Source organism: Salmo trutta, chromosome 12, assembly GCF_901001165.1.
Source record: "Salmo trutta chromosome 12, fSalTru1.1, whole genome shotgun sequence".
NCBI classification, from domain to species: domain Eukaryota; kingdom Metazoa; phylum Chordata; class Actinopteri; order Salmoniformes; family Salmonidae; genus Salmo; species Salmo trutta.
This window is the reverse complement of record NC_042968.1, coordinates 93,021,807-93,040,008: the sequence shown is the minus strand read 5'-3', so window position 1 is coordinate 93,040,008 and position 18,202 is coordinate 93,021,807. Positions and strand designations below refer to the sequence as shown.

Below are 18,202 nucleotides of genomic sequence, written 5' to 3'. Positions count from 1 at the left end.
GCTTGGCATTGTGCATGATTTTAGGCTTTGTGCGGCTTCTCGGCCATGGAAACGCACAAAAAGTTATTGTGCTGACGTTGCTTCCAGAGGCAGTTTGGAACTCTGTAGTGAGTGCTGCAACCTAGGACAGACGATTTTTAGTTGCTACAACACTCAGAGGTCCCATTCTGTGAGCTTGTGTGGCCTACCACTTCGCGGCTGAGCCGGTGTTGCTCCAAGACATTTCCACTTCACAATAACAGCACTTACAGTTGACCCGGGGGCAGCTCTAGCAGGGCAGAAATTTGACAAACTGACTTGTTGGAAAGGTGGCATCCTATGACAGTACCACGTTGAAAGTCACTGAGCTCTTCAGTGAGGCCATTCTACTGCCAATGTTTGTCTATGGAGATTCCATGGCTGTGTGCTCAATTTTATACACCTGTCAGCAACGGGTGTGGCTGAAATAGCCAAATCCACTAATTTAAAAGGGGTGTCCACATACTTTTGGCTAGATAGTGTATGTATTCTGCTTGTTTTCCAATGCACCATGTGTTGCCCATTACATTACCCCACGGAGTGGGAAACGGCCCATTACAATTACCCCCCGGAGTGGGAAACGGCCCATTACAATTACCCCCCGGAGTGGGAAACGGCCCATTACAATACCCCCCGGAGTGGGAAACGGCCCATTACAATTACCCCCCGGAGTGGGAAACGGCCCATTACATTACCCCCCGGAGTGGGAAACGGCCCATTACATTACCCCCCGGAGTGGGAAACGGCCCATTACATTACCCCCCCGGAGTGGGAAACGGCCCATTACATTACCCCCCCGGAGTGGGAAATGTCCCGTACTACAAATACAGTCCCTTGAGAGTCACAAGTGTGCATCTGGTACTTTAGCAAGCAGTGGGAAGTTACCACATACAACTGGGAAGAATTCATTTGAAAGGCCGCTCCAACTGGTAAACAGTAGTGGGAAACTGACTATCGTCCTAAACACCCACTTCTCCCACATGGTGACCTCTGACCTCTATAACAGCAGTTCAATGCAACAACATTTTTTTTTTAAATATATAAAACATTTACATTTACGTCATTTAGCAGACGCTCTTATCCAGAGCGACTTACAAATTGGTGCATTCACCTTATGATATCCAGTGGAACAACCACTTTACAATAGTACATCTAAATCTTTTAAGGGGGGGGGGTTAGAAGGATTACTTAATCCTATCCCAGGTATTCCTTAAAGAGGTGGGGTTTCAGGTGTCTCCGGAAGGTGGTGATTGACTCCGCTGTCCTGGAGTCGTGAGGGAGCTTGTTCCACCATTGGGGTGCCAGAGCAGCGAACAGTTTTGACTGGGCTGAGCGGGAACTGTGCTTCCTCAGAGGTAGGGGGGCCAGCAGGCCAGAGGTGGATGAACGCAGTGCCCTTGTTTGGGTGTAGGGCCTGATCAGAGCCTGAAGGTACGGAGGTGCCGTTCCCCTCACAGCTCCGTAGGCAAACACCATGGTCTTGTAGCAGATGCGAGCTTCAACTGGAAGCCAGTGGAGAGAGCGGAGGAGCGGGGTGACGTGAGAGAACTTGGGAAGGTTGAACACCAGACGGGCTGCGGCGTTCTGGATGAGTTGTAGGGGTTTAATGGCACAGGCAGGGAGCCCCGCCAACAGGGAGTTGCAATCTATTAATGTAGTTTTTGAACTATCATTTGTTTACAGGCATGATAACTTTACTTTTAGTTTATGGTTGACACAGATTGTTCACCATTAGAGAAAACGGCATTTCTCAACGAGTTCAAATCACATGAATGCATCCAACTGGTATTTACAACTTCACAACTGGTAAATTCCCACCTCCCACACGGTTACAAACGCAGCACCAGAGTGGAAACATAACAATTCTGCCAAATAGAAAACGTCCAGGAACATTGAGAATGACGTCACAACAGACAACGGTCAGGAACAATGTGAAATATTGAACGTTATAAACGGCATTTAAATTTCCCTGCTGTACCGAACCCAACCCAACGGTGGGTTTGATGAACCGTTACACCCCTTAACATACACAGTTGAGAGGAGCACAGGGTCAAGCCACAGCGCAGTACTCCTGGATGAAGAGAACGTATTGAGACATACAGACCTTTAGCCGCCGACAGGGTGGCATGGAGTTTGGCTATCATCTTCTCCACGTACACAGCTCCTATCAGGGGCTCTGGGGAGAAAGACAGAATGGGGGGGATAATCAGGTTTTTTCCCCAGCATTGGAAGTTCAAGGAGTCACCCAAAATGTTTTTTTGTCCCCCCGGGGCCGCCTAAGGCAATACAGTGTAAAAGATATGTACATATACATATATACATACATATGCACCTAACTTGAAAAAGTTAGGAGCACCACATTATGGTCCCGTGTGGCTCAGTTGGTAGAGCATGGTGTTTGCAACGCCAGGGTTGTGGGTTCGATTCCCACGGGAGACCAGTACGGAGAAAAAAAATGTATGAAATGTATGCTAAAGAGCGTCTGCTAAATGACTAAAATGTCAATTACATTTAGGAGCACCGCATTACATTTAGGAGCACCGCATTACATTTAGGAGCACCGCATTACATTTAGGAGCACCGCATTACATTTTTTTTGTATTTATTGATTGAGATACAGCCTACATTGGGCCTACGTGGAATTCTAGCTACTTTTGAAGGACACAATGTACGCTAATAAACTGATATGTAACACTGACACGTTAGTTAATTATAAAAGATCAGAGATGTTAATATGTATACCTGTCATTGAAATGACAAAATATTCGGTTTCTACAATTGTGTAAAAGCACCATTTTTTTTTCTCTATTGAGATACATTGAAAATTTCACACCGTCTCGTAAAAATACATATTAGGTTGTGATGATGACATGCAAAAAGATCTGTCATTCATTCATTGCTGTGATCATTGATCTCCTGAAGAAGCTGTCCTTTTCTTTAGTGATGCACCGATATTACATTTTTGTTCGATACCAATATCCGATTATTTTCCTTGCCAAAAAACCCGATACCCGATATTTAAAATTTTAGCAGCCTTTTAAGCATTCTAGTACAGTTAAGTAGTTAACACACACACACACGGACGCAGCGGTCTAAGGCACTGCATCTCAGCGCAAGAGGCATCACTACAGTCTCTGGTTCGAATCCAGGCTGTATCACAGCCGGCCGTGATTGGGAGTCCCATAGGGCGGCGCACAATTGGCCCAGCGTCATCCGGGCCGTCATTGTAAATAAGAATTTGTTCTTAACTGACTTGCCTAGTTAAATAAAGGTCTCACACACACACACACACACACACACACACACACACACACACACACACACACACACACACACACACACACACACACACACACACACACACAATTTTGTTGGCATTTACGCATGTCCCCATTACCAGTAAAACATAATCAAAACCTATTTCTTTCACTAACTTGCTGTGCTGTTTCATTTTTCATTTGTTCAGTTGTTTCTCAAGATGGAACGCCATCCACACTTTTCTTTCTATGCCCCAGAATATTTGGATATACTGGTCAAGTTAGCAGGTTGTTAGCTAGCTAGCCAATGAGGTAACATGACTGAACAAAGTGTAAACAAACGGTTAACGACCCGGTAATAGTTTTAGAACAGCCCACGACGTGGTTTATGAAAGTAAAATACGAGACGCTTTAGGAGGATAAAAATGTTGCACCAGTAAAATGGGGCAGATCTTCTGCGAGTCGTTTGAGTGGTAATGGTGCAACCATGACGCTATAGGAACTAGGTTGAATTTGCTTAAATAAAACTACAACGCCCTTCAGCCCAGCATCCCACATAGTTCTTGACTTGATTTCTCTTATTTCTCTCGTGAAAGATTTGATTTCTCTCTAGAAAAATGGCGCGTTGGGCTCCAAACTATATGGAATTCAAGTAATTGAACAGATGTTGGTCGATTAGTTCTTTAATAATAATAAAATATATATTTTTTTTTAAAGTTGGGTAATCTCTCAGCACTATAAATAACTCAAGCATAGATTGGTATGTTTAAAAAATATATATATATTTGGCACACAGACAGAAGAGGACTTGAGTAACTTGGTACCCAAAAAATTGCACCAATTGGCCTATAGGTGACGCTGCTATAAGCAGTCTCACAGACCCTCATATATACTGCCCCGTTTGACCTTGAGACTTTGTATGTACACGTCTTTCCTCCAGCTGAACAAATTTGACCCATAAGGTCTGTCAGGATAGATTTTTCTTCATCTTGGAATTTTTTGAAAACCGTAGAAAAATTTGTCATGACACTTACGTCTAAATAACACTAATTAGAAATGTAGGCCCATGGTACATGGTACATCTCTTAACTTAGTTTTAGAAAAGCTAAGTGAGTTGTTTTTTAATAGATGGCTGAGTTATTGATAAATCAAGGAATCAGATTTTACGTGTCCATTTAAAATCTTTGTAAATCCACTTTACAACGGCCTATCAACATTTAACTTATTGGGTTCATCAAAGACATTATCACGATGAACCATGTTAAGTTTGGCATTGATATCTTAAAAAATAAGGAAACTTAACAATTAACTTTTTTGACTGGTAACACTAACGCTTAAAATTATCATTGAAAAAAAATCTTCTCATGGACTAAAAGTCAGATTCACTTTAAATTTGGTCTTTGGAGTCAACAGAATAGTCCCTAGAGTTTGTGAAAATAACACTGATGCATTCAAAGATGGCCACACTATAACATACGCCAATAAGCAGAAATTTGCTAATAAAAAAAAAATGGACCAGTGGACCAAATTACCAAATTTGGAATGCAGGACCATGGTACACGTCTTAACTTAGTTTGAGAAAAGCTAAGGAATTGATAAAAAATATGGCTGAGTTATTGACAAATCAAAAAACAGATTTTACATTTTAAATTTAAAATCACTGTAAATCCACTCCACAGTGGCCTATCAACTAGAAACGTATCTTCGCTATCATGGACGTCCCTAAGATAAACCACACTGAATTTGGAAAACATTGCAAAATTAAAAAAACAAGCAAATTATTAATAACGTAACACTAATGCTCAAAACCATCTGCAATCATCTTCACCTCATGAACCATAATGTCAGATTCACTCCAGATTTGGTATTTGTTTTTACATCAGTCTTCAATGGTTGAGAAATTATTGATGCTGCATTCAAATACGGCCGCTCTGTACTTACAGATGCACGTTAGTACATAACGCTAAAGCAAAAAAATATTTAAAGAATATTCTTATATTATTCATGAACCATGAATCAGATTGAGTCCAGATACACAATGAATTTAAGAATGATCAGTTGCTGCATTCAAAGTCGGCCACGCTACACCACTAGATGCACCCCCCCCCAAAAAAACGCAACAAAGTGCCTCTACAAAGCCCTCATTGTGTCACTCAGAAACGTATTCCAGTGTCTGCTTGCAAGCTGAAAATCTTTGCCAGTGCACGTTTAGACTACCCGCCCCTACCCCCTTCTGAAGCATAGGCTACTGACTGTACTGATGTTACATTGATGCTTGATTAAAAGACAAAGTCAGTTTCGTTTTTATTAGCTAAAGAAAGGATTAACTCCTTTAAAATGGTAGTTAAGGATACTATTAGTTATCATGTTTCACGTTGGATTTATTTAACTACAAAAAGGTAAAACTTGTTTTTAATTCTGGTGCCGCTCTGCACACACAAGGTTGTTAGCTAGCTCAAAGGACATTCAAAGTTCGCCCATAGAAGCCGCTCTAACCTAGGTATATCTGTGGACCTAATTCATATAATGCATGTCATAAGATGCCCGGCGCTTCAAGGCCTCCTCCTCAACACTCTCGCTCTCTCTACACCCGCAAAAACTTCAGTCGCATCTCGTGCTATAGGCTACACTTGTCTGTCCGTCACGCATGTAAACAACTAACTTGCCAGCTCTATGCGCGTTGATTAGTTGAGCAACTGAATGAGCTAAATGTAAAAAATAAATAAAAAAATTATAATAAATTTCATTTCACAAGTCAGAAAACGAAAAGAAAGGAACTATATAAACCAGTAGTTTGGGGGGTTCGAACCGGTTCAGAACTTTCTTTTCCTGGTCGGAACAGTGGAACGAAAAACAGAAAACAATTGTGGTTCTGTTTAGAACAAAAAGATTGGAAAATATTTATGGTTCCAAACCCTGATTAGTATACCTGTATAAAATCACATATTGTGGTTGTAGTGAAAAAGTGGATCTTTTATTCAGGAAAATTGACCCCAGAATTGGTATATAAACTCAATACATTAAAGTAATGACTTTAAGAATGATTACCTGCTGAATTCCAAGATAACCAACCTACAACACTAGACCAAGCTTCACTTGCGTCATCCTTGTGGTATTAAAAGATAAACAAGGTAATGCTTTCACTGACTGCACGTAAAGGAATATAGTTCCTACATGATAAGAGCGCTTCCGTTGTTATCCATCTGATCTTGTGTCCTTTCCATCATCACCTGAACCCCGTTCATTGCTGCTCGCAACTACATTTTAGAGAAAGCCTTTTTAGTGTTAAAATAGGCCTATAAAAAAAAAAAAATGTCTTTCCTCGCAGAAATAAATACTAACACAAAATACTCTGTATTGGAATAGTAATGTCCAATTCGACATTTGAATAACCGTGCACATCCCTAGTGTGTGTTCACCATTATTGTGATGCTAAGACAGCGCTAGGCTAATTAGTGTGTGTGTGTGTGTGTATTCTCACCATTATTATGATGCTGAGACAGCGCTAGGCTGATCAGAGCCCAGCTGTCCCTATTAGGGGCGGAGCCGGAGCCTTTTAGTCCCGCCTCACACAGCTCCTCAGCCAACCCCAGCAGCCGCTCACCGAGCACGGAGCCCTTAAACCAATCACCACACGCCTGCAGAGATACAGGGTCCGCACACGCCTTTTGTATGATCTGGAGAAGAACTCCCCATTTCAGATCCATCTGTAGGTGAGACAGAGAATAAGGCATTGAGAGTGACGAATTGGCAGCTACATAGTTAAGAGTTAGGGAATTGGCAGCTACAGAGGTAAGAGTTAGGGAATTGGCAGCTACAGAGCTAAGAGTGAGGGAATTGGCAGCTACAGAGATAAGAGTGAGGGAATTGGCAGCTACAGAGCTAAGAGTTAGGGAATTGGCAGCTACAGAGCTAAGAGTTAGGGAATTGGCAGCTACAGAGCTAAGAGTTAGGGAATTGGCAGCTACAGAGCTAAGAAATTGGCAGCTACAGAGCTAAGAGTCAGGGAATTGGCAGCTACAGAGCTAAGAGTCAGGGAATTGGCAGCTACAGAGCTAAGAGTCAGGGAATTGGCAGCTACAGAGCTAAGAGTTAGGGAATTGGCAGCTACAGAGCTAAGAAATTGGCAGCTACAGACCTAAGAGTCAGGGAATTGGCAGCTACAGAGCTTAGAGTCAGGGAATTGGCAGCTACAGAGCTAAGAGTTAGGGAATTGGCAGCTACAGAGCTAAGAGTTAGGGAATTGGCAGCTACAGAGCTAAGAGTCAGGGAATTGGCAGCTACAGAGCTAAGAGACAGGGAATTGGCAGCTACAGAGCTAAGAGTTAGGGAATTGGCAGCTACAGAGCTAAGAGTTAGGGAATTGGCAGCTACAGAGCTAAGAGTTAGGGAATTGGCAGCTACAGAGCTAAGAAATTGGCAGCTACAGAGCTAAGAGTCAGGGAATTGGCAGCTACAGAGCTAAGAGTTAGGGAATTGGCAGCTACAGAGCTAAGAGTTAGGGAATTGGCAGCTACAGAGCTAAGAGTTAGGGAATTGGCAGTTACATAGCTAAGAAATTGGCAGCTACAGAGCTAAGAGTCAGGGAATTGGCAGCTACAGAGCTAAGAGTTAGGAAATTGGCAGTTACAGAGCTAAGAGTCAGGGAATTGGCAGCTACAGAGCTAAGAGTCAGGGAATTGGCAGTTACAGAGCTAAGAGTCAGGGAATTGGCAGCTACAGAGCTAAGAGTCAGGGAATTGGCAGCTACAGAGCTAAGAGTCAGGGAATTGGCAGCTACAGAGCTAAGAGTCAGGGAATTGGCAGTTACAGAGCTAAGAGTGAGGGAATTGGCAGCTACAGAGCTAAGAGTTAGGGAATTGGCAGCTACAGAGCTAAGAGTTAGGGAATTGGCAGTTACAGAGCTAAGAGTTAGGGAATTGGCAGCTACAGAGCTAAGAAATTGGCAGCTACAGAGCTAAGAGTCAGGGAATTGGCAGTTAGAGTTGACAGAGTTACAGCGATGATAGTTAGAGTTGACATTACCGTGGTGATATGGTTGAGGATGCGTGTGGTCTCCTGTGGACTGCAACAGCGTAGAGAACTGAACACCATCTCTACCAGGTAACTGGTGTCTCTCCTGTAATATAATATAATATAATATAGAACTGAACACCATCTCTACCAGGTAACTGGTGTCTCTCCTGTAATATAATATAATATAATATAGAACTGAACACCATCTCTACCAGATAACTGGTGTCTCTCCTGTAATATAATATAATATACAACTGAACACCATCTTTACCAGGTAACTGGTGTCTCTCCTGTAATATAATATAATATAGAACACCATCTCTACCAGATAAATGGTGTCTCTCCTGTAATATAATATAATATAGAACTGAACACCATCTCTACCAGATAACTGGTGTCTCTCCTGTAATATAATATAATATAGAACTGAACACCATCTCTACCAGGTAACTGGTGTCTCTCCTGTAATATAATATAATATAATATAATATAGAACTGAACACCATCTCTACCAGATAACTGGTGTCTCTCCTGTAATATAATATAATATAATATAGAACTGAACACCATCTCTACCTGATAACTGGTGTCTCTCCTGTAATATAATATAATATAGAACTGAACACCATCTCTACCAGATAACTGGTGTCTCTCCTGTAATATAATATAATATAGAACTGAACACCATCTCTACCAGATAACTGGTGTCTCTCCTGTAATATAATATAATATAATATAGAACTGAACACCATCTCTACCAGATAACTGGTGTCTCTCCTGTAATATAATATAGAACTGAACACCATCTCTACCAGATAACTGGTGTCTCTCCTGTAATATAATATAGAACTGAACACCATCTCTACCAGATAACTGGTGTCTCTCCTGTAATATAATATAATATAATATAATATAGAACTGAACACCATCTCTACCAGATAACTGGTGTCTCTCCTGTAATATAATATAGAACTGAACACCATTTCTACCAGATAACTGGTGTCTCTCCTGTAATATAATATAATATAATATAGAACTGAACACCATCTCTACCAGATAACTGGTGTCTCTCCTGTAATATAATATAATATAATATAGAACTGAACACCATCTCTACCAGATAACTGGTGTCTCTCCTGTAATATAATATAGAACTGAACACCATCTCTACCAGATAACTGGTGTCTCTCCTGTAAAATAATATAATATAATATAGAACTGAACACCATCTCTACCAGATAACTGGTGTCTCTCCTGTAAAATAATATAATATAATATAGAACTGAACACCATCTCTACCAGATAACTGGTGTCTCTCCTGTAATATAATATAATATAATATAGAACTGAACACCATCTCTACCAGATAACTGGTGTCTCTCCTGTAATATAATATAATATAGAACTGAACACCATCTTTACCAGGTAACTGGTGTCTCTCCTGTAATATAATATAATATAATATATAGAACTGAACACCATCTCCACCAGATAACTGGTGTCTCTCCTGTAATATAATATAATATAGAACTGAACACCATCTCTACCAGATAACTGGTGTCTCTCCTGTAATATAATATAATATAGAACTGAACACCATCTCTACCAGATAACTGGTGTCTCTCCTGTAATATAATATAATATAGAACTGAACACCATCTCTACCAGATAACTGGTGTCTCTCCTGTAATATAATATAATATAATATAGAACTGAACACCATCTCTACCAGATAACTGGTGTCTCTCCTGTAATATAATATAATATAGAACTGAACACCATCTCTACCAGATAACTGGTGTCTCTCCTGTAATATAATATAATATAATATAGAACTGAACACCATCTCTACCAGATAACTGGTGTCTCTCCTGTAATATAATATAATATAATATAGAACTGAACACCATCTCTACCAGGTAACTGGTGTCTCTCCTGTAATATAATATAATATAATATAGAACTGAACACCATCTCTACCAGATAACTGGTGTCTCTCCTGTAATATAATATAATATAATATAGAACTGAACACCATCTCTACCAGATAACTGGTGTCTCTCCTGTAATATAATATAATATAATATAATATAGAACTGAACACCATCTCTACCAGGTAACTGGTGTCTCTCCTGTAATATAATATAATATAGAACTGAACACCATCTCTACCAGATAACTGGTGTCTCTCCTGTAATATAATATAATATAGAACTGAACACCATCTCTACCAGATAACTGGTGTCTCTCCTGTAATATAATATAATATAGAACTGAACACCATCTCTACCAGATAACTGGTGTCTCTCCTGTAATATAATATAATATAATATAATATAGAACTGAACACCATCTCTACCAGATAACTGGTGTCTCTCCTGTAATATAATATAATATAATATAATATAGAACTGAACACCATCTCTACCAGATAACTGGTGTCTCTCCTGTAATATAATATAATATAGAACTGAACACCATCTTTACCAGGTAACTGGTGTCTCTCCTGTAATATAATATAATATAATATATAGAACTGAACACCATCTCCACCAGATAACTGGTGTCTCTCCTGTAATATAATATAATATAGAACTGAACACCATCTCTACCAGATAACTGGTGTCTCTCCTGTAATATAATATAATATAGAACTGAACACCATCTCTACCAGATAACTGGTGTCTCTCCTGTAATATAATATAATATAGAACTGAACACCATCTCTACCAGATAACTGGTGTCTCTCCTGTAATATAATATAATATAATATAGAACTGAACACCATCTCTACCAGATAACTGGTGTCTCTCCTGTAATATAATATAATATAGAACTGAACACCATCTCTACCAGATAACTGGTGTCTCTCCTGTAATATAATATAATATAATATAGAACTGAACACCATCTCTACCAGATAACTGGTGTCTCTCCTGTAATATAATATAATATAATATAATATAGAACTGAACACCATCTCTACCAGATAACTGGTGTCTCTCCTATAATATAATATAGAACTGAACACCATCTCTACCAGGTAACTGGTGTCTCTCCTGTAATATAATATAATATAATATAGAACTGAACACCATCTCTACCAGATAACTGGTGTCTCTCCTGTAATATAATATAATATAATATAGAACTGAACACCATCTCTACCAGATAACTGGTGTCTCTCCTGTAATATAATATAATATAGAACTGAACACCATCTCTACCAGATAACTGGTGTCTCTCCAGTAATATAATATAATATAATATAGAACTGAACACCATCTCTACCAGATAACTGGTGTCTCTCCTGTAATATAATATAATATAATATAGAACTGAACACCATCTCTACCAGGTAACTGGTGTCTCTCCTGTAATATAATATAATATAATATAGAACTGAACACCATCTCTACCAGATAACTGGTGTCTCTCCAGTAATATAATATAATATAGAACTGAACACCATCTCTACCAGATAACTGGTGTCTCTCCTGTAATATAATATAATATAATATAGAACTGAACACCATCTCTACCAGGTAACTGGTGTCTCTCCTGTAATATAATATAATATAATATAGAACTGAACACCATCTCTACCAGATAACTGGTGTCTCTCCTGTAATATAATATAATATAATATAATATAGAACTGAACACCATCTCTACCAGATAACTGGTGTCTCTCCTGTAATATAATATAATATAATATAATATAGAACTGAACACCATCTCTACCAGGTAACTGGTGTCTCTCCTGTAATATAATATAATATAGAACTGAACACCATCTCTACCAGATAACTGGTGTCTCTCCTGTAATATAATATAATATAATATAATATAATATAGAACTGAACACCATCTCTACCAGATAACTGGTGTCTCTCCTGTAATATAATATAATATAGAACTGAACACCATCTCTACCAGATAACTGGTGTCTCTCCTGTAATATAATATAATATAATATAATATAGAACTGAACACCATCTCTACCAGATAACTGGTGTCTCTCCTGTAATATAATATAATATAATATAGAACTGAACACCATCTCTACCAGATAACTGTGTCTCTCCTGTAATATAATATAATATAATATAATATAGAACTGAACACCATCTCTACCAGATAACTGGTGTCTCTCCTGTAATATAATATAATATAGAACTGAACACCATCTCTACCAGATAACTGGTGTCTCTCCTGTAATATAATATAATATAGAACTGAACACCATCTCTACCAGATAACTGGTGTCTCTCCTGTAATATAATATAATATAATATAGAACTGAACACCATCTCTACCAGGTAACTGGTGTCTCTCCTGTAATATAATATAATATAATATAGAACTGAACACCATCTCTACCAGATAACTGGTGTCTCTCCTGTAATATAATATAATATAATATAATATAGAACTGAACACCATCTCTACCAGATAACTGGTGTCTCTCCTGTAATATAATATATATATTATATAGAACTGAACACCATCTCTACCAGATAACTGGTGTCTCTCCTGTAATATAATATAATATAATATAATATAGAACTGAACACCATCTCTACCAGGTAACTGGTGTCTCTCCTGTAATATAATATAATATAGAACTGAACACCATCTCTACCAGGTAACTGGTGTCTCTCCTGTAATATAATATAATATAGAACTGAACACCATCTCTACCAGATAACTGGTGTCTCTCCTGTAATATAATATAATATAGAACTGAACACCATCTCTACCAGATAACTGGTGTCTCTCCTGTAATATAATATAATATAATATAATATAGAACTGAACACCATCTCTACCAGATAACTGGTGTCTCTCCTGTAATATAATATAGAACTGAACACCATCTCTACCAGATAACTGGTGTCTCTCCTATAATATAATATAATATAGAACTGAACACCATCTCTACCAGGTAACTGGTGTCTCTCCTGTAATATAATATAATATAATATAGAACTGAACACCATCTCTACCAGGTAACTGGTGTCTCTCCTGTAATATAATATAATATAATATAGAACTGAACACCATCTCTACCAGGTAACTGGTGTCTCTCCTGTAATATAATATGATATAATATAGAACTGAACACCATCTCTACCAGATAACTGGTGTCTCTCCTGTAATATAATATAATATAGAACTGAACACCATCTCTACCAGGTAACTGGTGTCTCTCCTGTAATATAATATAATATAATATAGAACTGAACACCATCTCTACCAGATAACTGGTGTCTCTCCTGTAATATAATATAGAACTGAACACCATCTCTACCAGATAACTGGTGTCTCTCCTGTAATATAATATAATATAGAACTGAACACCATCTCTACCAGATAACTGGTGTCTCTCCTGTAATATAATATAATATAATATAATATAGAACTGAACACCATCTCTACCAGATAACTGGTGTCTCTCCTGTAATATAATATAATATAGAACTGAACACCATCTCTACCAGATAACTGGTGTCTCTCCTATAATATAATATAATATAGAACTGAACACCATCTCTACCAGGTAACTGGTGTCTCTCCTGTAATATAATATAATATAATATAGAACTGAACACCATCTCTACCAGATAACTGGTGTCTCTCCTGTAATATAATATAATATAGAACTGAACACCATCTCTACCAGATAACTGGTGTCTCTCCTGTAATATAATATAATATAATGTAGAACTGAACACCATCTCTACCAGATAACTGGTGTCTCTCCTGTAATATAATATAATATAATATAGAACTGAACACCATCTCTACCAGATAACTGGTGTCTCTCCTCTAATATAATATAGAACTGAACACCATCTCTACCAGATAACTGGTGTCTCTCCTGTAAAATAATATAATATAATATAGAACTGAACACCATCTCTACCAGATAACTGGTGTCTCTCCTGTAAAATAATATAATATAATATAGAACTGAACACCATCTCTACCAGATAACTGGTGTCTCTCCTGTAAATAATAATATATAATATAGAACTGAACACCATCTCTACCAGATAACTGGTGTCTCTCCTGTAATATAATATAATATAATATAGAACTGAACACCATCTCTACCAGATAACTGGTGTCTCTCCTGTAATATAATATAATATAGAACTGAACACCATCTCTACCAGATAACTGGTGTCTCTCCTGTAATATAATATAATATAATATAGAACTGAACACCATCTCTACCAGATAACTGGTGTCTCTCCTGTAATATAATAATATAATATAGAACTGAACACCATCTCTACCAGGTAACTGGTGTCTCTCCTGTAATATAATATAATATAGAACTGAACACCATCTCTACCAGATAACTGGTGTCTCTCCTGTAATATAATATAATATAATATAGAAACTGAACACCATCTCTACCAGATAACTGGTGTCTCTCCTGTAATATAATATATATATAGAACTGAACACCATCTCTACCAGGTAACTGGTGTCTCTCCTGTAATATAATATAATATAGAACTGAACACCATCTCTACCAGATAACTGGTGTCTCTCCTGTATATATAATATAATATATAATATAGAACTGAACACCATCTCTACCAGATAACTGGTGTCTCTCCTGTAATATAATATAATATAATATAATATAATATAGAACTGAACACCATCTCTACCAGATAACTGGTGTCTCTCCTGTAATATAATATAATATAATATAATATAGAACTGAACACCATCTCTACCAGATAACTGGTGTCTCTCCTGTAATATAATATAATATAGAACTGAACACCATCTCTACCAGATAACTGGTGTCTCTCCTGTAATATAATATAATATAGAACTGAACACCATCTCTACCAGATAACTGGTGTCTCTCCTGTAATATAAATAATATAATATAATATGAACTGAACACCATCTCTACCAGATAACTGGTGTCTCTCCTGTAATATAATATAATATATATAATATAATATAGAACTGAACACCATCTCTACCAGATAACTGGTGTCTCTCCTGTAATATAATATAATATATAATATAGAACTGAACACCATCTCTACCAGATAACTGGTGTCTCTCCTGTAATATAATATAATATAGAACTGAACACCATCTCTACCAGATAACTGGTGTCTCTCCTGTAATATAATATAATATAGAACTGAACACCATCTCTACCAGATAACTGGTGTCTCTCCTGTAATATAATATAATATAATATAGAACTGAACACCATCTCTACCAGATAACTGGTGTCTCTCCTGTAATATATATAATATAATATAGAACTGAACACCATCTCTACCAGATAACTGGTGTCTCTCCTGTAATATAATATAATATAATATAGAACTGAACACCATCTCTACCAGATAACTGGTGTCTCTCCTGTAATATAATATAATATAATATAATATAGAACTGAACACCATCTCTACCAGATAACTGGTCTCTCTCCTATAATATAATATAATATAGAACTGAACACCATCTCTACCAGGTAACTGGTGTCTCTCCTGTAATATAATATAATATAATATAGAACTGAACACCATCTCTACCAGGTAACTGGTGTCTCTCCTGTAATATAATAATATAATATAGAACTGAACACCATCTCTACCAGGTAACTGGTGTCTCTCCTGTAATATAATATAATATAATATAGAACTGAACACCATCTCTACCAGATAACTGGTGTCTCTCCTGTAATATAATATAATATAATATAGAACTGAACACCATCTCTACCAGGTAACTGGTGTCTCTCCTGTAATATAATATAATATAATATAGAACTGAACACCATCTCTACCAGATAACTGGTGTCTCTCCTGTAATATAATATAGAACTGAACACCATCTCTACCAGATAACTGGTGTCTCTCCTGTAATATAATATAATATAGAACTGAACACCATCTCTACCAGATAACTGGTGTCTCTCCTGTAATATAATATAATATAATATAGAACTGAACACCATCTCTACCAGATAACTGGTGTCTCTCCTGTAATATAATATAATATAGAACTGAACACCATCTCTACCAGATAACTGGTGTCTCTCCTATAATATAATATAATATAGAACTGAACACCATCTCTACCAGGTAACTGGTGTCTCTCCTGTATATAATATAATATAATATAGAACTGAACACCATCTCTACCAGATAACTGGTGTCTCTCCTGTAATATAATATAATATAGAACTGAACACCATCTCTACCAGATAACTGGTGTCTCTCCTGTAATATAATATAATATAATATAATATAGAACTGAACACCATCTCTACCAGATAACTGTGTCTCTCCTGTAATATAATATAATATAATATAATATAGAACTGAACACCATCTCTACCAGGTAACTGGTGTCTCTCCTGTAAAATAATATAATATAGAACTGAACACCATCTCTACCAGATAACTGGTGTCTCTCCTGTAATATAATATAATATAGAACTGAACACCATCTCTACCAGATAACTGGTGTCTCTCCTGTAATATAATATAATATAGAACTGAACACCATCTCCACCAGATAACTGGTGTCTCTCCTGTAATATAATATAATATAATATAGAACTGAACACCATCTCTACCAGATAACTGGTGTCTCTCCTGTAATATAATATAATATAATATAGAACTGAACACCATCTCTACCAGATAACTGGTGTCTCTCCTGTAATATAATATAATATAGAACTGAACACCATCTCTACCAGAAAACTGGTGTCTCTCCTGTAATATAATATAATATAGAACTGAACACCATCTCTACCAGATAACTGGTGTCTCTCCTGTAATATAATATAATATAATATAATATAGAACTGAACACCATCTCTACCAGATAACTGGTGTCTCTCCTGTAATATAATATAATATAATATAATATAATATAGAACTGAACACCATCTCCACCAGATAACTGGTGTCTCTCCTGTAATATAATATAATATAGAACTGAACACCATCTCTACCAGATAACTGGTGTCTCTCCTGTAATATAATATAATATAGAACTGAACACCATCTCTACCAGATAACTGGTGTCTCTCCTATAATATAATATAGAACTGAACACCATCTCTACCAGATAACTGGTGTCTCTCCTGTAATATAATATAATATAGAACTGAACACCATCTCTACCAGATAACTGGTGTCTCTCCTGTAATATAATATAATATAATGTAGAACTGAACACCATCTCTACCAGATAACTGGTGTCTCTCCTGTAATATAATATAATATAATATAGAACTGAACACCATCTCTACCAGATAACTGGTGTCTCTCCTGTAAAATAATATAATATAATATAATATAGAACTGAACACCATCTCTACCAGATAACTGGTGTCTCTCCTGTAATATAATATAATATAATATAGAACTGAACACCATCTCTACCAGATAACTGGTGTCTCTCCTGTAATATAATATAATATAGAACTGAACACCATCTCTACCAGATAACTGGTGTCTCTCCTGTAAAATAATATAATATAATATAGAACTGAACACCATCTCTACCAGATAACTGGTGTCTCTCCTGTAATATAATATAATATAATATAGAACTGAACACCATCTCTACCAGATAACTGGTGTCTCTCCTGTAATATAATATAATATAATATAGAACTGAACACCATCTCCACCAGGTAACTGGTGTCTCTCCTGTAATATAATATAATATAGAACTGAACACCATCTCTACCAGATAACTGGTGTCTCTCCTGTAATATAATATAATATAGAACTGAACACCATCTCTACCAGATAACTGGTGTCTCTCCTGTAAAATAATATAATATAATATAGAACTGAACACCATCTCTACCAGATAACTGGTGTCTCTCCTGTAATATA

General features: G+C 37.0%; 1 protein-coding gene across 1 annotated transcript in view; it reads right to left on the bottom strand.

Moving 5' to 3' along the window:
* ltn1 (listerin E3 ubiquitin protein ligase 1) overlaps positions 1 to 18,202 on the bottom strand; it is a 100,061-nt gene that overhangs the window by 62,380 nt on the left and 19,479 nt on the right. The window contains exons 14-16 of the mRNA XM_029766749.1: positions 8,301 to 8,394; positions 6,757 to 6,982; positions 2,123 to 2,194 (exon numbers count right to left, since the gene is read on the bottom strand). Coding sequence (XP_029622609.1) covers positions 2,123 to 2,194; positions 6,757 to 6,982; positions 8,301 to 8,394 — 392 coding nt within the window. The remainder of the gene's footprint in view (positions 1 to 2,122; positions 2,195 to 6,756; positions 6,983 to 8,300; positions 8,395 to 18,202) is intronic.